Below are 21512 nucleotides of genomic sequence, written 5' to 3' on the forward strand. Positions count from 1 at the left end.
GCCCTATGTCTAATCCCCTCTTTACAAAAGAGAGTCTGGGGCTGAAGAACCAGACGGGGGAGGGGCCCAGCTTGGGGCTGGGCGTACACTCCTGGGCACCTTGCATTCTCTAGGGGTGAATATGTGCCAAAGCAAATTTGAGAAAAAAATACCTTTTCAATAACTCAGATTGACAGGGTCCTGGATTAAGAGATTTGTCGTGAACGATCCAAGAGAATTCCATCAAGTCCTGGGCTGAGTAAATTGAAGGACGGTTGTGATCACACATCACTCCAGGAAGAATTTTGAGGGAGGGTTGAGAAACTGTGTTTTCTATTTTATTTCTGGATCCAATGCACAGGAGCTGGAGGGGATTTCCATAGCTACAGTGGGTTGTCCTTTTTTATTTATTTATTTTTTTTCACTTCTGCATTCCTTTGGCCTTTTCTCCCCTTTCCCTTAGTGCATTTGAATTCCCTACCCTTTCTGATGTATCCATTTTGCCCTGTTTCTCTTTGGTTCTCTGCATTTGCCTTTCTTAAATCTTTCACTCTGTTCCAAAGAACGTAAAACAAAGAGAAGTGAATGGGACAAGGTTGGAAAATTATGGTCTGCTGCCGGTTTCATGCTCTGCCGATACCTATCTATGAAAATAAAACAATTTAAAAATGGAAATATTTTTCTTATGTATATATAGAAAAGCTTCCTTTGTGGAGTTTCCAGCTTACAGTAATTATTAGCTAGGAGACACATCAGAGGGTTTCTTGTGTGTACCTTTAGAATACACCCCAGTGAGAAGTCCCTGGAAAGACCTGTCATCTGCAACAACCCTCTTTTTTTGTAACTGAAAACTTTAATTAATGTCAGTGATATTCTTAAAGGTTTTCTAAAGTGAGAGCCACCTGATAAAGCTTGAAGTGTCTTAATTAAATACGTAGAATACCCCAAACATGTTGACTTTAGAAAACAAAGTGAATTTAGTAAGGGAAGGCAAACTTGAAAATAAGCTAGCACGTTAGATGTGGAACATAATTTGACCTAAGTTGTTGTTTCAAAACTGGCACTGCAGTCAGTTTAAAATCATTGTGAAGGCTGATATATCGAAGTACCTATCTGATTTTACAGATTCCAATTTATTGGTTACATTACACATTATCGAGGTTATACAAGTGATCTTATTTTACATACTTATTCGGAATACTTTTCACTATACTTGTGTTGAAAATATGTATGCATCTATTTCAGTGCCTTAAAATATCTTGAAGGCAATATTGCTAGTGGTTACAGAACTGTTGTCTTAAGGATGAGATACTGTTCATTAAAGGGATTTGTGAAATAACAAAAAAAAAAAAGAAAAATATGATCTGCTGCCAGTTTCATGCTGCTCCTGATTCCTATCTATTCAAATAAAACAATTTAAGTCTGTAGCTTTTATTCATACATAAAAATAGAATCGCATTTCGATTTTGCAAGGACCCTTCACCCCATTACATTTATCAACATACTGCCAACTGCTTCAGCTTGCCCATCTTCGTATCTTCATTTCTCCCCTCCCTCCCTCTCTCCTTCCTTCCATCCTCTCTCTCTCCTCGCTTCCCCCTGCTCCTCCTCCTTCTTTCTCTCCCCCTCCCCTCCCCCTTCTTCTGCTGGCGTTTATTAAAGCAAATCCCAGACATCATATCATTTAACTCATTTCCTACAGCATTTCCTGGAGGCAGGGAGGGCCACAGGAGAATGTAAGCGGAGGAAATGATCTCTTAGGATTGTGTTCTTTACCAAAATATGGAATTTGTGTTACTGAGATAAGGGGAAAATATAGAATTTCTGAAACCTCTACGTAACACCCCAGCTGGTGCAGACTTTAGTTTCCATGTCTGTGTCCTCTCCCTAGAGTCTTCGAGGGGGGTCTGTGAGAACGTTGTAATCTTCCTTTACTATTAAAGTAGTAACAGAATAACTGCACCTTTGGATGCTGACAAACCTAAAAAAGAAGTGAATAATCTCTTGCTGTTGCAAAGAGAATTCAGAGAGCATCTCTTTGGCAGTGTAAAATCCGAGGGGATTGTCTATGACAAGGAACCAAACATATTTTCTGCCTGTGCAAACCCTCCAAAGCTGACTGTTGTGTTGGTGTAAAGGCGCTTCGGCAGGACCTAGATAAGAAAGCGTGGTACACAGTTGCTTTCATGTTCACATAGATCAGATCAAAGGAATAGCAGGTAATTTGGAGCTTTGGTTATTTTCCATTAGTAAATAATCCAACTAAATTTGAGTACACTGTCTTCTAAATAAGTCAAATAGACAGGGGCTCTGAATGAGAGAATTAATGATAGCTGGTGTCCTAGGGAAAAGAATCCCACTGTGGCATGGAGCATGTAATTAATGGGAGGTAAGTGCCAACAAATCATTCTCTAAAATATTAATGCTATCAAAGAACAGCTGGATAATGAGAGAAACTTGACCCTTGGAGGACCAGCAGAGGTTGCTGTTGCTGCTGCAGAACTTTATGCAGTTGTGATGTCATGGAATTCCTCTAAATTTAACAAAAATAATACAAGAGGTGTGGTTCTGGGAAAGTTATTAGCAGTAAACATGTCTTTGTAGTTTTATCATCTTATTAGGGTCATTATATCTCACTGTGGCTGTAGCTGTACATGACTTTCCTCTTAATTGCTCAGGATTTATATAATCCAAACAACACTCCTTAAAAAAACACACGCACACTTAAAAAAAAAAAAAAAAAAGCCCTTTAAGTCTGGCAAGGACTTTTTTTTTGGCAAGTAAAAACATAGTACCTAGGAAATTTCTGTAAAAACAATTTCCCATATGCTTAAGTTCTTTAAATTCAAGAAAAACTGTCTCATTGTGTATGGATAAAAGTCTGAACCTAATTTGGTTTTACTTAATAGCATATTATTGTCTCAAGAAATATCTAAGAGAGCAATAACGTTAAATATTTACACAGTCCTACTTAACATCTGAAACGCTGGGCATTATTTTTTTACATCTACATAGCTAAATGCTAATCCCAATATTTAAAATCAGAAATCAGAAGTGATTCTTCACTTGGAATATACTTTCACTTACATTTTAAAACAAAAAACGTTTTATTCAGAGTCAAAAACAAAAAACACTTCTGTGAACCAGCTCGGACCCTCGGGAGACCTCGGGCGCGGTGAATGCTTTTGACCACACACTTTCATGGCTGGTGCGCAGCAAACTTTGGCTTTTGTTTCACTGAACTCGCTAACATCTAAATCAGTGACATGGGCATTCAGCGTGTTTGACAAATAGGTCGAGATACGCAGAACATATTCACACATCCAGTAAACGATGAGAGGAAGTTCAGGATGCTGTAAAAATAAATTCTTGAGTTTAGCCCAGGTTTCAGATCACGCCAGTTTCATAAGGCACTTAGGCTGCTAAAGGAGCAGTGCCCCCTGAAAATAGCACACAGGGGACACATCATTTAAATAAATGTGTTTCTTTGCTCGAACAGAAGTTCAGATCTGCTCAATTATCATTAATTTTGTTCCTTTATTTCCTTTGTGGGCACGAGTGGAACAGTCGTGCTCTTTGAGATTTTGCGAGAGCCGTAGGTGGAGGTGACCGGCGATTCTTCATCTGGCGGCGCGCAGGTTAGCGGGGTGGGGGAAAGGGTGCGAGTCTGCGGGCATTGGTGAAAATGTGCAACCCCTTCTAGGAGAGAAACTTAAGTGGACAACTCGGCTCTAATGTTGGCGAGCCCTAAAAACCATGTTATCTGTCCTGAAGCCTTAGTACAGGTGTCCCAGGAACGAGTCCAGACCTGCGCCGCAGGTGACAGAAGATTAGATCAACCTCAGTCCCCGTGCTTGTTTTTTATTACATCCCTTGAAAGCAAAACCCGGGTATCGACCCGCGCGCCAACGCGCGTGAATAGACGCAGATACCCCGAGGCTCTCGCCCTCGCTTCGCGGAGTTTGCTGGGCTGTGCGAGAGCTGGGGTGTGTGTTGGGGGCAGGGCCCGATCCCTCAGGTTTAGGGTCAGGTCCTGGGGGCGGGGGTGCGGTGGGCGGGGGTAGCCAGGGAAAGGCGGCGAAGTGCGCACTAACCAGAGGGCGTACAGGACCCGCGGCCGCACCGCGCCCGCTGTGATTAGCTCCCGCGGCGCGAGCGGGGAGGCGGACTCTCCCTTAACCCTCTCTGTCTCCCCCTCCTCCTCCTTTTTAAAGGACGCGGTGGAGGCAGAACTGTCAGCAACCGGGAGGCCGTTTGTACTTGGCCGCGGTCAGGCTGACTCCTGCTCCCCTGACAGACAGGGGCGGGGGCTGAGGGGCCGCCCGTGCCGGGGACCCGCACGTGGGCATCTCACATTCTCCTGTCTTCCCGCTCCGCGGCGGACGCGGCGAACGCCGCAGGACCAAGCGCTGCGCGGCCGGAGAGTTGCCAGCTCCGGGCGCGATGGCTCCCGTGAGGAGTGGGGCGGGAGGTGGCCGAGGGCTGAGCACTCCCCTCGCGACCCGAGCGTTATGAGTCGGGCAGAGGGCGGCACCAGCAGCCCCAGCCGCAACCTCTGCCGGCGCCTTCCGCGGCGCTCGCCAACTTGCCCCCGTGCGCCATGCCGACCCCCGGCCTGCGGAGCTCGCAGCGCAGCCCTTGCCGGCTCCTTGGCCCCCGCTAACCCTCGCGGGAGTGGCCTCGGCCGCCGGGACAGCAGCCCAGGCCGCGCCCCGGGGGAGGCGGAACCGCGGAGCGCCGGGAGCCTCGGCTCAGCCCTTAGCCCTCCAGCCGCGTCCCCCTCCCGGCCGCCCAGGGCGCCTACGGCGATGGGGGCGCTGCTGGCGCTCTGCCTCCTCCTGGGCTGGCTGCGCGGGGGCCCGGTGGGCGCCCAACAGTCGGGAGAGTACTGCCACGGCTGGGTGGACGTGCAGGGCAACTATCACGAGGGCTTCCAGTGCCCGGAGGACTTCGACACGCTGGACGCCACCATCTGCTGCGGCTCCTGCGCGCTGCGCTACTGCTGCGCGGCGGCCGACGCCAGGCTGGAGCAGGGCGGCTGCACCAATGACCGCGGCGAGCTGGAGCACCCCGGCATCACAGCGCGTGAGTGCGAGCCCTCGGGGTGCAGACTTCTCCCGGCCGCCCGGGGCTGCCGTTCGTGCCTGCCGGTGTGCGCGCGGACTGGAGCCCCAGGCCTTCCCGGGTCTGAGCAAAGGGGATGCTAGAGATGGCGGTATCAAAGGAGCAGTGGGTGGTCACGTTTCAGGTCCGGGGCCCGATTCCTTTGCAGTCCCGATTCCTGTTACACGCGGTCTCCGCGGGTTTACCCAAAAGTTTGCGAGGGACAGAGAGGACCGCGGGACTTTCACCAGGTGACCCTGGGGAAGGCACCGGGAGCGCCGGGCGCTCGGGACCTTGCCGAGAACGTCTGTGGGGGCGGCGCCAGGCTGGACTTGGGTTTTCTGGGGGCGATGAGGACACCCCATTGCGCGCCCTGAGCGCGCGAAGGCTTTGGGAAGTGCCAGTGACTCAGGCAACGCGGATCTTGGGGTGCGCTCATCTGTAGCCCCATTAGGGTAAAGAACTTAAGCCTGCCTTTCTTTTCTTTTCTTTCTTTTCTTTCCTTTTTCTTTCTTTCTTTCTTTCTTTCTTTCTTTCTTTCTTTCTTTCTTTCTTTCTTTCTTTCTTTTTCTTTCTGGTGGCCTTTTGGTAGCGTTTCTAAATCGCTGCCCCATTCTCCCGACTTCCTTTCATTTCTCTGCATCGAATTACCCTCTCTGGCCCACCCCCTATTGTCACGCTTTTCAGAAATGCCCAGGTCCTCGAGCTGGAGAGTTAGAAACCAGGGTCGCAGGGGCTTCCCCGCCCCCTATTCTCACGTCGGAAAACACGGGTCAAATTTCCGCTCACTTCAGAGCGGAATAAATCACGACCCCAGCGGAGGAACTTTACACCTTAAAAAAAAAAAAAAAAAAAAAAGGCTTTTCACCTGAATCGGAACATCAGGGAAACACACTTTAGAGCTCAAGGCGGTGGTTTTACAGCTGGGAAACCTGAGGAGCGGGCGGAGCTAAGAGCCGCGACACCGCCAGAACTTCAGAGCCGAGGTCTGAAGCCGGCGAGAGCCGGTCCCGGGAAAGGCGGGGTGAGGCTGGAGAGAAAACTAATGGTGCCAGCGCCCCAGTCCTCGCTGAGACTGACAACCCAGAGCAAAAGGGAGCGTTCCTTTTCCATTAGACATTTGTTGGAGGGCAAAATACCAATCTAGAGGATTGGAAAAATGGTTTCTGGAGAAAAAGATGATCAGTGGAAAGTAGGGAACTCTAGGCTGTTAGGAAAATACCAAGTCTGTTTTTGGCTTTACTCCACTCCCCCTGGGGGGACCTGGTTACTGTGCACAGTAAGTGGAAGTGCGGGGTCTACAGGAGGGAACTGCCTTCTGGCCTCCTCTCGGTGCTCTGCAGCAGAGAAGGGGCAGTATCCACATCACCGAGGCTGGGATCTGGCAGGCTCATGACCCCTGGCCCTCTGCCCTGCCAGCTTGTAACCTTGGGCAAGTTATTTAGCTGCTCTGGGCCTCTTCTCAACTCTAAATTGGGTTTATTGCTCTCAGAGAAGTTAGGCTGTGGATTAAATGAGTATTTAGCAAGGTGCTGAGTCAGTAGTCACTTTAGATCTGCCTTCTGCAGGGTGCTGCTGCACCTACACAGGCAGAATGGGTGGTGGGCTGCACAGCTTACACCTAGGAGCCCCAGATCTTGGGGTGGATAATTACTTGCCCTTTGCGGCCTGTGTGTCTTTGGGAGAGTCAGTAACTCTCCAGCATGCTTCCACATCTGGAAAATAGAGCGTATCATGCCCAACTCACAGGGTCTCCTTGAATCCGATAAGTACAAAAGAGCCAGGCACACTGTAGGGGCTTAGTCAATGTATGCTTGCTTTCTTCTGCCTTTAAGCATCGAGGTGTGGCTCTCTCAGACAGGGGACACATGGGGAGGGCTGCCCAGGTGTGCGTCTGGGTGGGAAACTGTGTCTGTCTTGTAGAGAGAGAAGAGACTGGGGTTTGCTCTGAAGGGTGCTCTCACAAAGTCTGGGCCACCAACACCAAGAACTGCATAGTGATTTAAGGTTCAGCCTGACCTTGCCAGAGTTTGGGTGGGAATCGAGAGGCAGAGACCTGGCAGCTGGAGGAGGCATTCCAAATGGTTTCTGGAAGGAAGCAGCCAGAGATGAGAGCATCCAGAGATGAGAGTTTGTGATGCAGTAGGAGGCACAGTTAATTGGGGCTCACTGTGGGTATCTTTATACTGTTCTCTCTGTGGTTGTATATTCTGGGGGGTCTCGTTTAACAGGCCTGGTTCTCTTTGCTTAGATTGGAGATTCTTGGACAGGAGAGAACCCTAAGCCTCACTGTGATAAGACTACCAAAATCTAGATTAAAAGTCAGTGTTCTAGTAAGCCCCCAAACTCTCCTTTCCCCTACCTCCTGGGCACGAACAGGAGGATAGATTCTGTTCCTTCTGACTTCGAGATGTGTAGTGCGATGGCTAATTGCTAACAGACTCTGCAGTATCGGTTTGCTTCCTCCCTGCTAGGAGCAAGAATATTCCATCCTCACAGTTTGCGCTTCAGAGGTTACCAGTAGCAAGTGCGGAGAAACTGGGCTGATGGGGTGACTCTTGTCCCAGCATCTGTGCATGTTTCTTTTTGCGTTTTAGAGCCTGTCTACGTTCCCTTTCTGATCGTTGGCTCCATCTTCATTGCCTTCATCATCCTGGGCTCTTTAGTGGCTATTTACTGCTGCACCTGCCTGAGACCCAAGGAGCCCTCGCAGCAGCCCATCCGCTTCTCGCTGCGCAGCTATCAGACGGAGACCCTGCCCATGATCTTGACCTCCACGAGCCTCAGGGCACCTTCCAGGCAGTCCAGCACAGCCACCAGCTCCAGCTCCACAGGGGGCTCCATCCGAAGGTTCTCCTTTGCCAGGGCCGAGCCAGGCTGCCTGGTGCCCTCCCCACCCCCGCCTTATACCACAGGCCACCCAATCCACCTGACCCAGCCATCTGGTTTCCTGGTGTCACCCCAGTACTTTGCATATCCACTCCAGCAGGAGCCCCCACTGCCCGGGAAGAGCTGTCCAGACTTCAGTTCCAGCTGACAGACCATGGTCACAAATCCACCACGTAGTGCAACGGCTGACCGGTGGATCGCTACTGCCACTGCCACCAGGGTTTCTGAGGAATGTTCTCTTGAACCCAGCAACATCGTGAAGGAAAGTGTAAGGAAACTACCGTGCCTTCTGGTCTGGAGGGTCCCGGCTCCAGTCACAGGAGGGCTGTGCTAGAGAATTGCTTTCTGGCTTTGAAGACATGGTGACTATTATATTTCAATTTATGCTACTTTTATTCACAATGTGCAGCAGTCCGACTTTCAAGTTACAGATTTGGCTGAAGGTGTTTTATTGGACACTCAACTTAGCAAAGGATGACATGTTCTTTTTTTCATTATAAGTGGTTTAGTGAGTGATAACACAAATATATACATAAATAAGCAAAGATTGTAATTATCGAAGGGTCACTAAAATAGTTAACAGCTAAGTAAACGGAGGGGACAGGAACAACCTGTTTACGATTCGGGGAGCAATTTAACTGTGAATAATATTAGCATCATGAGAACAGTTACTTTTTAAATTAATAACTAAATTTTGTGTAAAATATAAGAGCGTTTTCACAATAGATTTCAATGACCACACGAGGGGTTTAGCATTTTATTTTTTTGTCTTTTTGCTTTTTTTTTTTTTAGCTATTTCTTGGGCTGCTCCTGCAGCATATGGAGGTTCCCAGGCCAGGGGTTGAATCGGAGCTATAGCCACCGGCCTACACCAGAGCCACAGCAAGGCGGGATCCGAGCCCCGTCTGCGACCTACACCACAGCTCACGGCAATGCCAGATTGTTAACCCACTGAGCAAGGGCAGGGACTGAACCCACAACCTCATGGTTCCTAGTCGGATTCGTTAACCACTGTACCACGACGGGAACTCCGGGGTTTAGCATTTTAAATGTTGACTCAGATATTCATTGGGACAGAGATCTCATGTAAAAGCATTATCCCACCCACTCAAGGGAATATTTATTGCAGACTTTTTGTTCAGCAGCATTTAGTGTTTAAATGAACGTTGGACATGCAGGTCTTAAAACATTTATTTGTAAAATGAGTTATGTACAGATGTAAAGATTTGTAATTTAATGTACTTACCACATTGACGGTACTAATTATTTAGTAGTCACACTGTAATTTTTCATGTTAATAATAACCATGGAGTTTGAAGTCCAGCTTTGGCTGTAATCATCTAATATTACGTGTAAGCGCCACTGAATTCCGTGTCTGATGACTAAATATCTGGGCATATATCCTGCTGGGTTAGAATAAATAAAATGCTTTAAGTTTTTGTGAAATCTCTTTGAAATTTTAGATCAAAGTGCTTCATTTTCTCTCCTTAATGATACTCTTGGCTGTCCAATAAAAGGAAATGTCTTTACTTAACACTTCATCATTTGAAATGAAAAAAAAAAAATCCTACCTTGATTTTGAATGCTATTGAAAAGCTATTTTCTGCCCTGGGACTCCTGAAAGCAACCAAGGAAGTGAATTTTTATAGCTGGTGTCATCAGCCTGTGGGCTGCAGACCTCCGCTATGTCCCTTGCATAGATTTAAAAATTGGGACAGGTCTCAGAAGAATCTGGATTTCTGGATTCTCATGGCACTAAGAAGATGTGATACGGAGGATATTGTTCTGCCAGCGGGTCAGGAGGTCCTTTTCAGACAGGACACTTGCCTTTTGCCAGCTTCCTGCCTGGTCTCCCCATCCTGACCCATCTCCCTCAATTTTGCTGCTTCCTGCCCCCTCCCCGCCCCCTGTGTGTTGTTTTTAAACCCAAGTTTATATGAATTCTTTCTATCATGTCAGCCTCCATAGTTCATGTCAAATGCAGCTACTGAGGGGTGGAATTCTGACCCAAGAGAGTCCTTTGGCCTTGCCTGTTTGTCTTCTAATTGAGAAAACAAGTTGAAAAATGATGTGCTGGAGTTCCTGTCGTGGCACAGCGGAAACGAATCCGACTAAGAACCATGGTGTTGCGGGTTTGATTCCTGGCTTCGCTCAGTGGGTTAAGGATCTGGTGTTGCCGTGAGCTGTGGTGTAGGTCACAGATGTGGCTCAGATCCTGTGTGGCCGTGGTCAGGAGCTGCAGCTCTGATTTGACCCCTAGCCTAGGAACCTCCATATGCCTCGAGTGTGATCCTAAAAAGCAAAAAAAAAAAAAAAAAAAAAAAAAAAAAAAAAAAAGAAAGAAAGAAAAGAAAAGAAAAAAAATACTGTGCTTTCGCTCCATTTCATGGCAGAGGCATTCTGACCTCTAGTCTCCTGCTTTTGCCTGTAACTCGCAGCTGCCTTTCAGGTATCCCTAATTAGTCCAAATAATTAAGGACTAGAAGGTAGGAGGGAGGGAGGATGGAAAGAAGGAGGAAAAAGGAAGGGGAAGAGGGAGGGAGTGAGGAAGGAAGGAAACTAGGAAGGGAAGGAAGGAAAGAGGAAGGGATACAGGGCTGAATGTCAAAGGATAAACATGGGTAAGAAGCTCTGTGACCCACTCCTGTGTCACCAGGCTGGCTTTACCCATGCTTGTACATACTGCTCCTTTGATAGTTTAAGGTTAATCTTTACTGGGGCCTTAGAACCCATTTTTATCTGCAGACACTGTAATAGGGAGGTATTATCATTCCCATTTTATAGATTTGGGAACCGAGGTATGGAGGAGTTAAGTCGCTTGCCCAAAGCCCCAAAGCTGGTCAATACTGCAGCTGGGGGCACAACCAGGTGCCAACAGTGAGGGAACACCTGCTTTGAGGTTTCGTCACCTCCGTGCTTAGAATCCACTGGCAAGTAAAACTGAGGTTGAGCGTCTCCCTCTAAGGCAGTGCTTGTCAACTCTGTTGGACCCATTGAAGGCTCCTTAGAACAAGTATCTTGCGCCATCCCTTTATCCTAGAATGAAACGCTGAGATAATAGTAGTCACTACACACGGAATTTTAAAAAATCAATACAGTGTTTTCATGGTAAACAGAGAGAGAAAAGGAGAGTAATTGATTTCATGATGAAATGGCTTCAGCAGATTTAACAAAGGACTCACGAGAACCTATTCACAGGAGAGTCACCAAGACGTGACAGTGCCAGATCCACACCACTGCAAGATCCACACCGCCACAAATTTGCTGGACCTGGCAACTCACACGCCAGAGTTGCCTTTCTGTTAATGTGATTTTTTTTTTCCCAAACAAAGCAAAGTTTGATCTTCTTTGATTTGCACAGTAGTTAATATATCTGGAAAATTCAGTGTATATTAAGGCAGTGTGGAAAATACTGTATGGGTAAAATGGATTAGGCTTTTCCACTGAAAGAAATGGTGGGACCCAACGTTCTGCCCGTAGACGTCAAGTCTTTGTTGGGTGGTTGGGTGGACTGTCCCATAAGTCGTGGGATCTCTGAAGAACAGAAGTTCCATATTTTGAAGGGTAGTTATGCAAATGATGGACAGCCTTTATTAAGCACCGTGTGTGTGCTGTGTGACACATATCATTGAATCTTCACAACCCTGATTTCGGGACAATTACCATGCCTGTTTCGAAGATCAAGAATTCAAAGTTGAACACTGTGCCCAAGGCCAACAATAATAGAGTCAGGATTTGAACCCAGGCAGTCTGCTTTGAAACTATATATTCTCTATGACATGTATCTAGAAGCCCCCATTATCTTAGGAAAAAATATCCAACCTATTTTTCAGAAAATCTCTTTGGGGAAAATTGATTGACAGTGTAATATGGCACATTTTCTGTAGAGAGAGGCGATTGGAATTGTCGGTGGAACTGGTGCTACATCATGAGAACACAGCATCATGCAGAGCATGTACAGAAACACTAGAGGACAAATATCTCTCCTTTACCCTTGAGAAGCCTGAGGGACCAGAGGGTGATTTAGATGGATTTTGGGGTCACAGTGACTGGGTTCATTTTCTGGCTCTGTTACCCACAAGGGCTACTTGCTTGCCATCACTGCCTCACTTTTCTCGTTTATAAAATGAAGATGCTGATGGTACCATATTGCTGAGGGTTGTCTTGAGGAATCAGAAGTTAGCATCACTGTCTCAAATCACTTGCATCTTAGTGGGGAGGGAGCTGTGTAACAAATCTACGATAAATAACAGGAAGCAGATGAAATGTTCTGGCAGAGAAATGAAAGGCTGAACACAGTGGAGGGCAGGTGTAGCTCTGACTGGAATGCACGGATCAGAGAAAATGGCCCAATGGTCTGGCAGAGTTAGTCCCTTATAATCCATGGCTTCCTCTGATACCTGGCTGACTTCTCATTGCCTAAGACAGAGTACCCTCCCGCCCTGTACTCATGGCTTGTGAATTTAGTTTAGGATTTGTTTTAGAAAAACGTTTTTAATAACTTTGCTTTAAAATGGTTATTCATGGAATTCCCATTGTGGCTCAGTTGGTTAAGAACCCAACATAGTGTCCGTGAGGATGCTGGTTTGATCCCTGGCCTTGCTCAGTGGGTTAAGGATATGTTGTTGCTGTGAGCTGTGGTGTAGTAGCAGACGCGGCTCAGAGCTGGTATTGCTCTTGCTGTAGCATAGGCCCCTATCCTGGGAACCTCCATATCCTGCAGGTGTGGCCCTAAAAAGAAAAAGAAAAAAAAAAGGTTATTCACTCCAAAGCCAACAGATAGTGATTTTAATTGTCTAAATGCATAGATTTTTTTCCTTTTATTTTCCCACTGGTTTATTCTTCATTGGTATTATTCTTAGCTATTCCTTATGGTGAAGAATTGTCCAGATTGACTTTATAGGAAATTTTCTGTCTAAAAGGAGATAACCAGGAGTTCCCTAAGGGCTCAGTGGGTTAAGGATCGAGCATTGTCACTGCTGTGTCTCATGTTGCTGCTGTGGGTGGGTTCGATCCCAGGGCCAGGAACTTCTGCATCCTGCAGGTGTGGCCAAGAACAATATCAAAAAACCAATGAGATAACCAAAAACTTTCCTGAAAATGTATTCAATCACAGTTAGGAATTTGATACATTTCATGGGTCCGGATCAGTTTATCTTTGCATAACCTGTAAAGTTTATTTAGTATATGTTCAGGAAGAATAAGGATTTACGGGCACATGAAATTACTAAGGGAGCAAATTGTTACATATTTTTATGTGTACAAAACGACTTCAAAATTGCAATTAAAGAGTTATTAATGAAATTCTGCTGGCAGAGAATTCTTGTTTGAATTGCGGGGGACATAGTTTGTACTTGACATAAAAACTGAATGGTAAAAAGTCTTTCATTTTCCAACTGTTTTTATTAGCCTACTAGTGAAATGATCCAGGCGAGGAAGATCTTTCCTCAATAAAATGAGTGGCTCTGTATGACCGAAATGGAAGCTTTAGGTTTGAGATGCCATAAGCATGCAAAAACAAACTGTGAATGGGGATGACGTCTTTGAATTTATGGGAGTGTATTTCAGGCTTGCCGTTTCCTTGTGGTGGTACTAGACAGCTTCTTAAACTACTGGGTCAGTATAAACACGGTCCTTTTTTTTTAAGGGGAATGGACTTGAATGTGAAAACATCTGGCATGGTTCACAGGTAACTTTTCTGTACATTGTTTTGCTATGCGTTTGCATGGGGGACCCACACCCGATCAAGGCCCCTGGGAAAACTGTGGGAAAGAATGAGGGGCAGGGAGGGGTGGCCCCAGACAGCAACGCGCATACTGCCCCTCGCTTTTATGAAACCAGGGGCTCCTCAAATTGCTTCCCCAGGGCTTCTCTGAGATCTAAGCCTGTTGTAGAAGTTTTCCAAATTGCAGCTTCAGTTGTTTCTTTTACGAAAAATGCCTATTTTGATTAAGCTCTTGTCCTCATTCCCAATGTTCCCTGGATTTTTGTCTCACATGGCAATTTTTGTATTTTCTGGTTACTTTCTTCAAATTTTATTGGCGAAATGTGGCCACTTTCTCATACACTTAAGCAATTGCAGTGGGTTTAGAAAACTTAAGAAATTCATCCTATGTGAAAGGAAGGAGCCATGAATTAGCTGTTGAGTTACAGGCTGATTTAAATCTGTACAATGCTGGGAGGCTTTTCAACTGAAGAATCAAAATATCATAACTTTATTTATTTCTCTTTTTAGGGCTGTGCCCAGGGCATATGGAGGTTCCCAGGCTAGAGGGTTGAATCAGAGCTACAGCTGCCGGCCTATGCCAGAGCCACAGCAACGCCAGATGTGAGCCTCATCTTCGACCTACACTGGCTCACCGCAACACCAGATCCTTAACCCACTGAGCGAGGCCAGGGATCAAACCCCAACCTCATGGTTCCTAGTAGGATTTGTTTCCACTGCACCACGACGGGAACTCCTGTAACTTTATTTTAAAAATTGTTCTTTGATACTACCAGCTCTTACAAAACTAGAGTTAATATACTCATTTACATTGTGTTTAATGGGATTAAAATGCAGGTGTATTTTTGTACATCTCTGGGGTTGTAAACAAAATGCTAATATTGCTTTTAAACAGATACACCTTCTCAGACTATAGCTATGGCAGATTCAAAGGTTTTATAAAGCAATATTGTTTCTAAGGAGTTCCCGTCGTGGCGCAGTGGAAACGAATCTGACCAGGAACCATGAGGCTGTGGGTTCGATCTCTGGCCTCGCTCCGTGGGTTAAGGATCCAGCGTTGCCCTGAGCTGCGGTGTAGGTCCCAGACTTGGCTTGGATCCTGTGTTGCTGTGGCTCTGGCGTAGGCCGGTGGCTACAGCTCGATTAGACCCCTAGCCTGGGAACCTCTATATGCCGCAGGTGCAGCCCTCAAAAGACAAAAGAAAAAAAAAATTGTTTCTAAAACTAGTAATTAAAACTTGAACAATTTTCTTTATGTAACGGTAAAGTTTATTTCATTTGTAATAACAATCGGAGGACAAAATATTTAAAATTTGCAGTTTAAAACATGCACATTCACAAAAGGCCAATGACACACAACACTGCATAGAATTGAATATTACTCGACTTTAATAACTATTTATAAAACACAGTGCATTGAACATCAAGATTAACAAACCTGAGAGAACTACTATAATCACAGATTTAACACTCTCCACTCATGCAGCTTCACAATTTCTACAGCAGTTTCAGCAGGAATGGTTTTTCATGGAGCTGAAAATACTATTTTATCTTTAATGCAAACTGCAATTTTCCATAGTAGCTGCCTTCCAAGGCTGCTTTTTTTTAACTTAATAAACTTGAAAATGTGAAAAATGAAGCTTGAAGTAGTAAAACAAACAACAAACATTATTAACTTCATTTATGGCTTCTAGTCTAGAACCATGAAACATAAAAAAATATATATTTTAATATTCTGCTCACATCCTTGCAAGAGCAGATTTACCTATGGAAAGTTGCTGTTAATTCAAAGTAGGCAAGTATGAAATCTAGCTTTTTTCCTACTTAAGGGAGATTTATTTGCTGAGAATTTTTGTGAGCTTTAATAAGAAAAGTTCTTTGAGGCAAGCTAAACAAAAGTTTCAATTAAATTAGTTCAAATTTGTTTGTAAAATAATTTACTTACTGAAAAAAAAGTTGTGCAGAGGACTAATAAATTTGTCCACTGAATATTAAATTCCAGGTAGGCCATGATAGAATTTTATAAGGCAGAAATAAACATCAAGATTTACAGCAATAGCCATGCATTGGCCTAGACCACTTTAAATATTAATTCATGCAAACCATAAACCTATCAAAAACACAGCTGCTCTCATACAGAAAGTAAATCAAGGCGAAAAATGGAAAACATTTATTTCCTTTCCTTCAAAATTTAACTTACATTCCATTTTAATAGTTGTCAAAGGTTAATTAAAATGCAGCAAAGTATAACAGTTTCACAAGTGACTTCAGTTATTTTAATGTGAGAAAAATCAGACTATGGTCTCTTTAGGAGGCATCATAGAAATGTTCATCATTAAAAAGCATTTATTAGGCACGAACTGCATGGGGTCATAGTAAGTAATTTACAAAAAGAATTCCACAGGCCTGGTCCATGTGATGTGAACTGGGTCGGCATTTTCTTGATAAACTTAATAAATGATTATAGATTTATTAGCATTCCATAGGCCTGGCCCAAATGATGTGAAGGGGGTGGGAATTTTCCTGATAAACTTTATAAATGATTATAGATTTATTCGATAAGTTTTAGGACCAGGAACTATCAAAGGGCAAGCGGCACAAAAATAAACAATGATGATTATTTAGCTTTGTCATAATGATGACGCTGGAAATAAAAAAAACTGTGAGCACGCAACCTCGTACTTTCGCATTCATCTCCTGCAAGAATGTTCTCAATGACAGATTATAAGTGGTTTACAGTGCACCCAATGCTGAACAATTTATCATGTGACTTTCATACTGATTATGTAGAATTACAAAAGTTAAAATATAAAATGAAAGGACTAGAATAAATATTGATTTCTTGAATTCACTCTCCCCCACCTCCCGCCCCTGGAAATGAAGAGGAATCACTGATTCCAGTCAATGACCACGCGATTTAGGTAAATGGCTAATATTATTGACTAGAAGACACGTTCACCTGACTTGAGCAGAAAAGAAATTTTCCGTGAACTTTGCCGCATCACTGAAGCAGGCTCACATCAGACACAGAGTGGGGCGTGGGGAGGCGGGCAGCACATATTTCACATAAAGTTTACTACATTCCTGAGAAATACCATTTTCCTGCTAATAAGTTCTACCATATATATAGCATCTTTCTGGGTGTGAGACACCAATATATTTTTATCTGTTCTATAGAAAACATTTAGAAAGTTCATGCTCAATATCACTGTGCATTAGCCAACATGAGAGAAGCAACTTCCAGCTTTTCAATGCGAAACAAAGATTTCCTGCTGTAAGTCGTATTTTCTGCATTGTAAACATTTTGTAAAGCAACGGTGTTAGCCTTTGCCAGAGTCCCTATGAGGGACTTTGTAAGTGAAGAGCGTCCCTCATTTCAGAAAGTACGTGTTAAAAGTCCCTTCAACTGTTTATTTGAATCCCGGTAACACTGTTACCCCCCCCTCCCACACCCCTCCTCGGGCAGGTTAAAAAAATCAGAGGGTTTTTTTCCTAATGAACACTGCAAAGTCATTGCAAGTGCAATGCTGTATTTTAAGTTTTACAGCGGAGGCCACTCTGCGCTGCCCACCCCCGACGCCCACCCGAGAAGCTAAGAGGTCGACTTAAGGTGGACGATTCAAAAACAGGTCCTTGGGCTGAAAAGGCATAAATGAGTCATGTTCCAGATCACGATCTCCCACAGCATCAACCTTGAGTCTTCCACTCGGGTCCAAGAGCGCCACAGAAACAATCCGTGTGTCAGGATAAAAATAAAGCTTTTTGTTTTCTTCAGTCAGAAACCTGAGTCCTAGTACACGTGTCCCATGTGGAGGTTACCCCTCTGGAGGCGGATGTCACCGCCGACGTGAGGGGAGATGGAAGCAGCCCTTCTCTGTCACTGCCATGGAGGGTTTCTCCGGAGGGATCCTCATTTCTGCTTTTCAGTGGTCATGGCTCGACCTTGACTCTCACCGTGGGCGCCCAGAGAAGCGGCTCTGAAGAGCCATGTGGACAAAGCCACACAAAGACGGTGACATCTGAATGCCGAAGGCGATCTCAGATTCTGACACCTGTGGTCTTGCTAGATGTTTGCATTCGTGATTTTCTTAATCTGAACCCCAGATGGGGAAGGGTCTGGGGAGTGAAGCATGTCAACTCCTTGCCCCTGTGAGGTTCTAATGACGCACATTACAACCGTGTACGTGTAGAAAATGGGGGAGGCATACATGGAACTAAATAGCCAAAAATACAGACAAGGAAATAATGTATAATCTAATCTGAAAGCCGGATTGATAAAAAGGGCAAAAAAGATGTGAGATGACAAAACTCAAGGGGTGACCTGAAAATCACCTCTCTTCTCAACTCTAGGTGACTTTTTTTTTTTTTTTTTTTTTTTTTTTTTTTTTTAAGAGGAGGTTCTACCTATTTTGCTGGTAAGTCCACTTAAAGGCAAACAGGCTTTGGAGTACAAGGCAGAAAGTTTGCTTCGATCTCTGAAGTGTATCTGAAAGCTAGATTTCCCTTTTATTTCTTTCTGTATGAAAGCATTATTTTAAAAACAGAGTAGAAAACTGGTTGTGGTTTTTACACAGCCCCTTCACCATGCATGGTTAAGTAGCAAAATAGGCATTTTCAGGAGATAGCTTGGAAATGCTGAAAACAATTAAACTGAACCTACATTTAAACGCACATGAAGGAAATCTACTCACGGTGAACACTTTGTAAAGTGACAGGCTTGAGTAAAATAGGTTGTTTTGAAAATGGGGGGACAGGTACTACTTATTTGTGCCAGTCAGCAGTGTGGGGCTAATTTGGGGAGCTGCTTGACAAGTGAATTGTGAAGTCCTTCTTGGTCTTAAGACCGGGGCGGTCACCATGCCACGGGGAGTGGGCGCGAACACGGAAAAGCGGAACGCGGGACAAAAGCTGAGCCTACGGACTGTACAAAAGCCCATGCATTTATCTGACACGGTGATCCAAACACCTCGACAGAGGCGTGGGAAATCTCACATAAATACATAAGCATATTTTTCTTAAAAGAGAAACCCTGAAGACAAAAATGACATCACTCAACCTACAGCAGAAGCCAGGTTATTAGAAAAATCTCAATGATGACAAAACCTCATCAGAAAGGACTGAGACATAAACACAGTTTTAAAAAATCAGTGTCCTAAGGACAGAGTCACATACCACACGTGTACTTCAACTTGAACAAATGGACGAGACAAACGAGGAAGAAGCATTTGTAAGGCCAAAGGTGCAACATCACAGATTTTAGTAGCAAATGCCTTGAAATATTCGTTTTTTTGCAAATCACTCTGAGATTTGAAAAGTCAAGCATGCAGATCTTACAGCAGAACTGGAGGTAAACTTTCTCTTGCAATTTTTCTGGGCAAATGACTACTGAATGAGAAATACATTAATTGGACTTCTTTGGCAAACATTTATCAAGACAATTTTTGACACAAACACTTATTGATGTCTTGTTTAGAAATTTTGCTCAGTAAGTCAGTTCCTTAAACATGCTGTTTTTTTTTTCCCCCCAGCATATTCTGAAATCTAAATCTGGATGTCAAGAATCTGTTTGACTTACTACCATTTTAGAGCTTCTGAATAGGTTGGTTGCCTTGTGGTAGAGCCAATACACTGGTAGGTAGTTAGAGTCCCAGAGTCCCAGCGTAATACTGACCTATTCTTAGTTTCAGAAAACACTCTGGCAAGACACAGGGTCATTTTCAGTTTCTGTTTACAAAGACTTAACAGATACTTCAGAAAATCTGAACGAGATGGTGTTACAGTAGAGCTGCACAGTGCTTATGTCGATAATATACATGAATCTGAATGTCAATCAATGAAATGAGTTCAGATCCATTTCGCTTCCTTGGACCAGACTGGAATTGGTCAGCAGAGTCCCCTGAAGACCTGGGAGCTCCCCTTAGAGATGCAGCAGAGCCGGCCTGGCAGCTCCTCCCCGTCACCACTCCTCCGGTCTCTGCTTGGTGGTATCATACGCTCTGATCACTTCAGACTGTGAGACGATTCCGTTTTCATCTTGAGAGAAAGCATACCCGTCTGCAAGTGAAAGATAAAAGAGGAATGGTCATCTTGAAGGGGCTGGAAATCTCTATTGCTCCGAGTTCGAGGGCTCCTTTTCTAACCTGGGGAACGAATGTATCACCTCCCACCCTTAAGAGCATGAAGACATTAATTTTTACTGTCTGGAAAAGGTCCAGACTCCGCTGCAAAATAAACAGGGAGAGGATGGTAGCTTAGACTTGAGCTCTGCTCCCTAGAGGAACAGACACTCTCAGCTCCCCTCAATTCTCCCTCCAGCACCTCAAGTCCGTCCATGCAATGTTTGCTTGCTGACTAGCAGGGGGCTGGCGGAGTCAAGTGGGCACAGGGACTCCGTACAGAGCAGGTGGAGGAGAGGGGAGGAGAATGAAGGTGAGGAAGAGGAGGAGAGAAACACACACAACTTCAAACAGCGGAAAAGGGGTCTCCTTTCCTCAGGCGACATTCTTCTTGACTCTCAGCGTCTACAAAGAAACTCACGCCTGCCCCAAGCCTGCTCTGAGGAGCCTTGGGGTTAAGATATGCCCCCAAGGGATCACATCTTTAGAAAAGGCCTCTTGAAGTATCGAGAGCAAAAGCATTAACGTGAGTCTATACAGATAAAAATAAATTATATGTGGAAACAACATGAAACAAAAGATATATTACTAACACAATTGCATTTACTACAGGGCTTTATATATTATATTCTTTTTAGATCCTTGAAAGGTTAGGAGGGCGTGATACCTAATAATTTCTTACAACTCTAAATATTCATAAATATTTTTGAAGGGGAAAATATATGTTTCATTGGGCAATGTTTCATGCACATTTCATTGTGTATGAAAGCTGAAAAGGCGCTGGTGAAGTTATTCAAGTAGAAAAGATAACAGAGGGAGCCTTTAAGAGTTAAGATTTATTTTACTGGTTCTTTTTTAAGATTTAAGGAAGCAAGGGGCATGCGGCCATATTTTTCTTTAAGTGAAAGCAGTAAGATTTTCAAATGCTCTCTCTCTTCTGCTAAAAGTGAGATGGCTGCGCTCAGAGGGTTTTCTCCACAGTTGGTATTTACATCCCATGTTGCAAAGTTGCAAACACTTGTTTTAGGTGTTAATTGCAAAGAGTGAACTATCCCTAAAGTCAACATACTGCTCTCATAAATGCCATGAGGTGACGGTGGACAATGTGTTTCAAAATCCGAACCCAAATACTTACGGAGCAGGTTTTGCTGCAGTGATTCTGAGTGGTACAAGTTCAAGTGGTTCTTCTTAAAGACGTTCTTGAGCAGTTGCGCCCTCTCTGTGAGGCTGCAGAGCAGGTGCAAACGTGTGAAATGCATTATCAACTCGGCAGAGATCCCCAAGTGCCCACAGGACCACCAGAGAGTCCGATTTCAACAAAAGATTGCTTGAGAAATCTGTCATCTAGTGATTCTTTACCCCATTTTCTCAGACAGCAAATGAGATTTCAAGTCTTTAGATACTTGGGAGCCATTCCCCCTACCCCCCGCTGCCCCAGCTAAGCAAAGTTTTGCTCCCAATAGTCCAGTCAAAAGATTCCCCCCCTCTGCTATAGTTAAGTCAAACGGAGATACAGAACTTGCATAATACAATGAATAAAATATATAAAATCCATCAGGAGCGTGAGTGGCTTCTAAAGTCTTGACTGACTACACAGAGTAAGCATGGCCTTTTAGAATTAAAAAAATTAACTACTTCTATATCTTTTCATAATCTTTATATCCTAAAGATTATGAAAAGAAGAAACTTTATAGACTTTT

At 44.5% G+C, this 21512-nt stretch overlaps 2 protein-coding genes across 2 annotated transcripts in view; one reads left to right on the plus strand and one right to left on the minus strand.

Annotated features, from left to right (window-relative positions):
* Positions 4093-9499, plus strand: SHISA3 (shisa family member 3). The gene is made up of 2 exons (XM_021101158.1): positions 4093-5064; positions 7680-9499. Exons 1-2 carry the CDS (start codon positions 4491-4493, stop codon positions 8117-8119), a joined length of 1014 nt encoding a protein of 337 aa, XP_020956817.1. The 5' UTR covers positions 4093-4490; the 3' UTR covers positions 8120-9499.
* ATP8A1 (ATPase phospholipid transporting 8A1) overlaps positions 14953-21512 on the minus strand; it is a 252807-nt gene continuing 246247 nt past the window's right edge. The window contains 2 exon segments of the mRNA XM_021101159.1: positions 14953-19750; positions 20948-21039. Of these exon segments, the coding sequence (XP_020956818.1) occupies positions 19653-19750; positions 20948-21039 (190 nt within the window). The 3' untranslated portion in view covers positions 14953-19652.

Source organism: Sus scrofa, chromosome 8 (assembly GCF_000003025.6).
Source record: "Sus scrofa isolate TJ Tabasco breed Duroc chromosome 8, Sscrofa11.1, whole genome shotgun sequence".
Taxonomy (NCBI): Eukaryota; Metazoa; Chordata; class Mammalia; order Artiodactyla; family Suidae; genus Sus; species Sus scrofa.

Coding starts and splice junctions, on each gene's coding strand:
- SHISA3 (XM_021101158.1), top strand. CDS start 4,491: ATGAGTCGGGCAGAGGGCGGCACCAGCAGCCCCAGCCGCAACCTCTGC. Junction 5,065..7,679: donor GCACCCCGGCATCACAGCGC/GTGAGTGCGAGC, acceptor TTTGCGTTTTAG/AGCCTGTCTACGTTCCCTTT.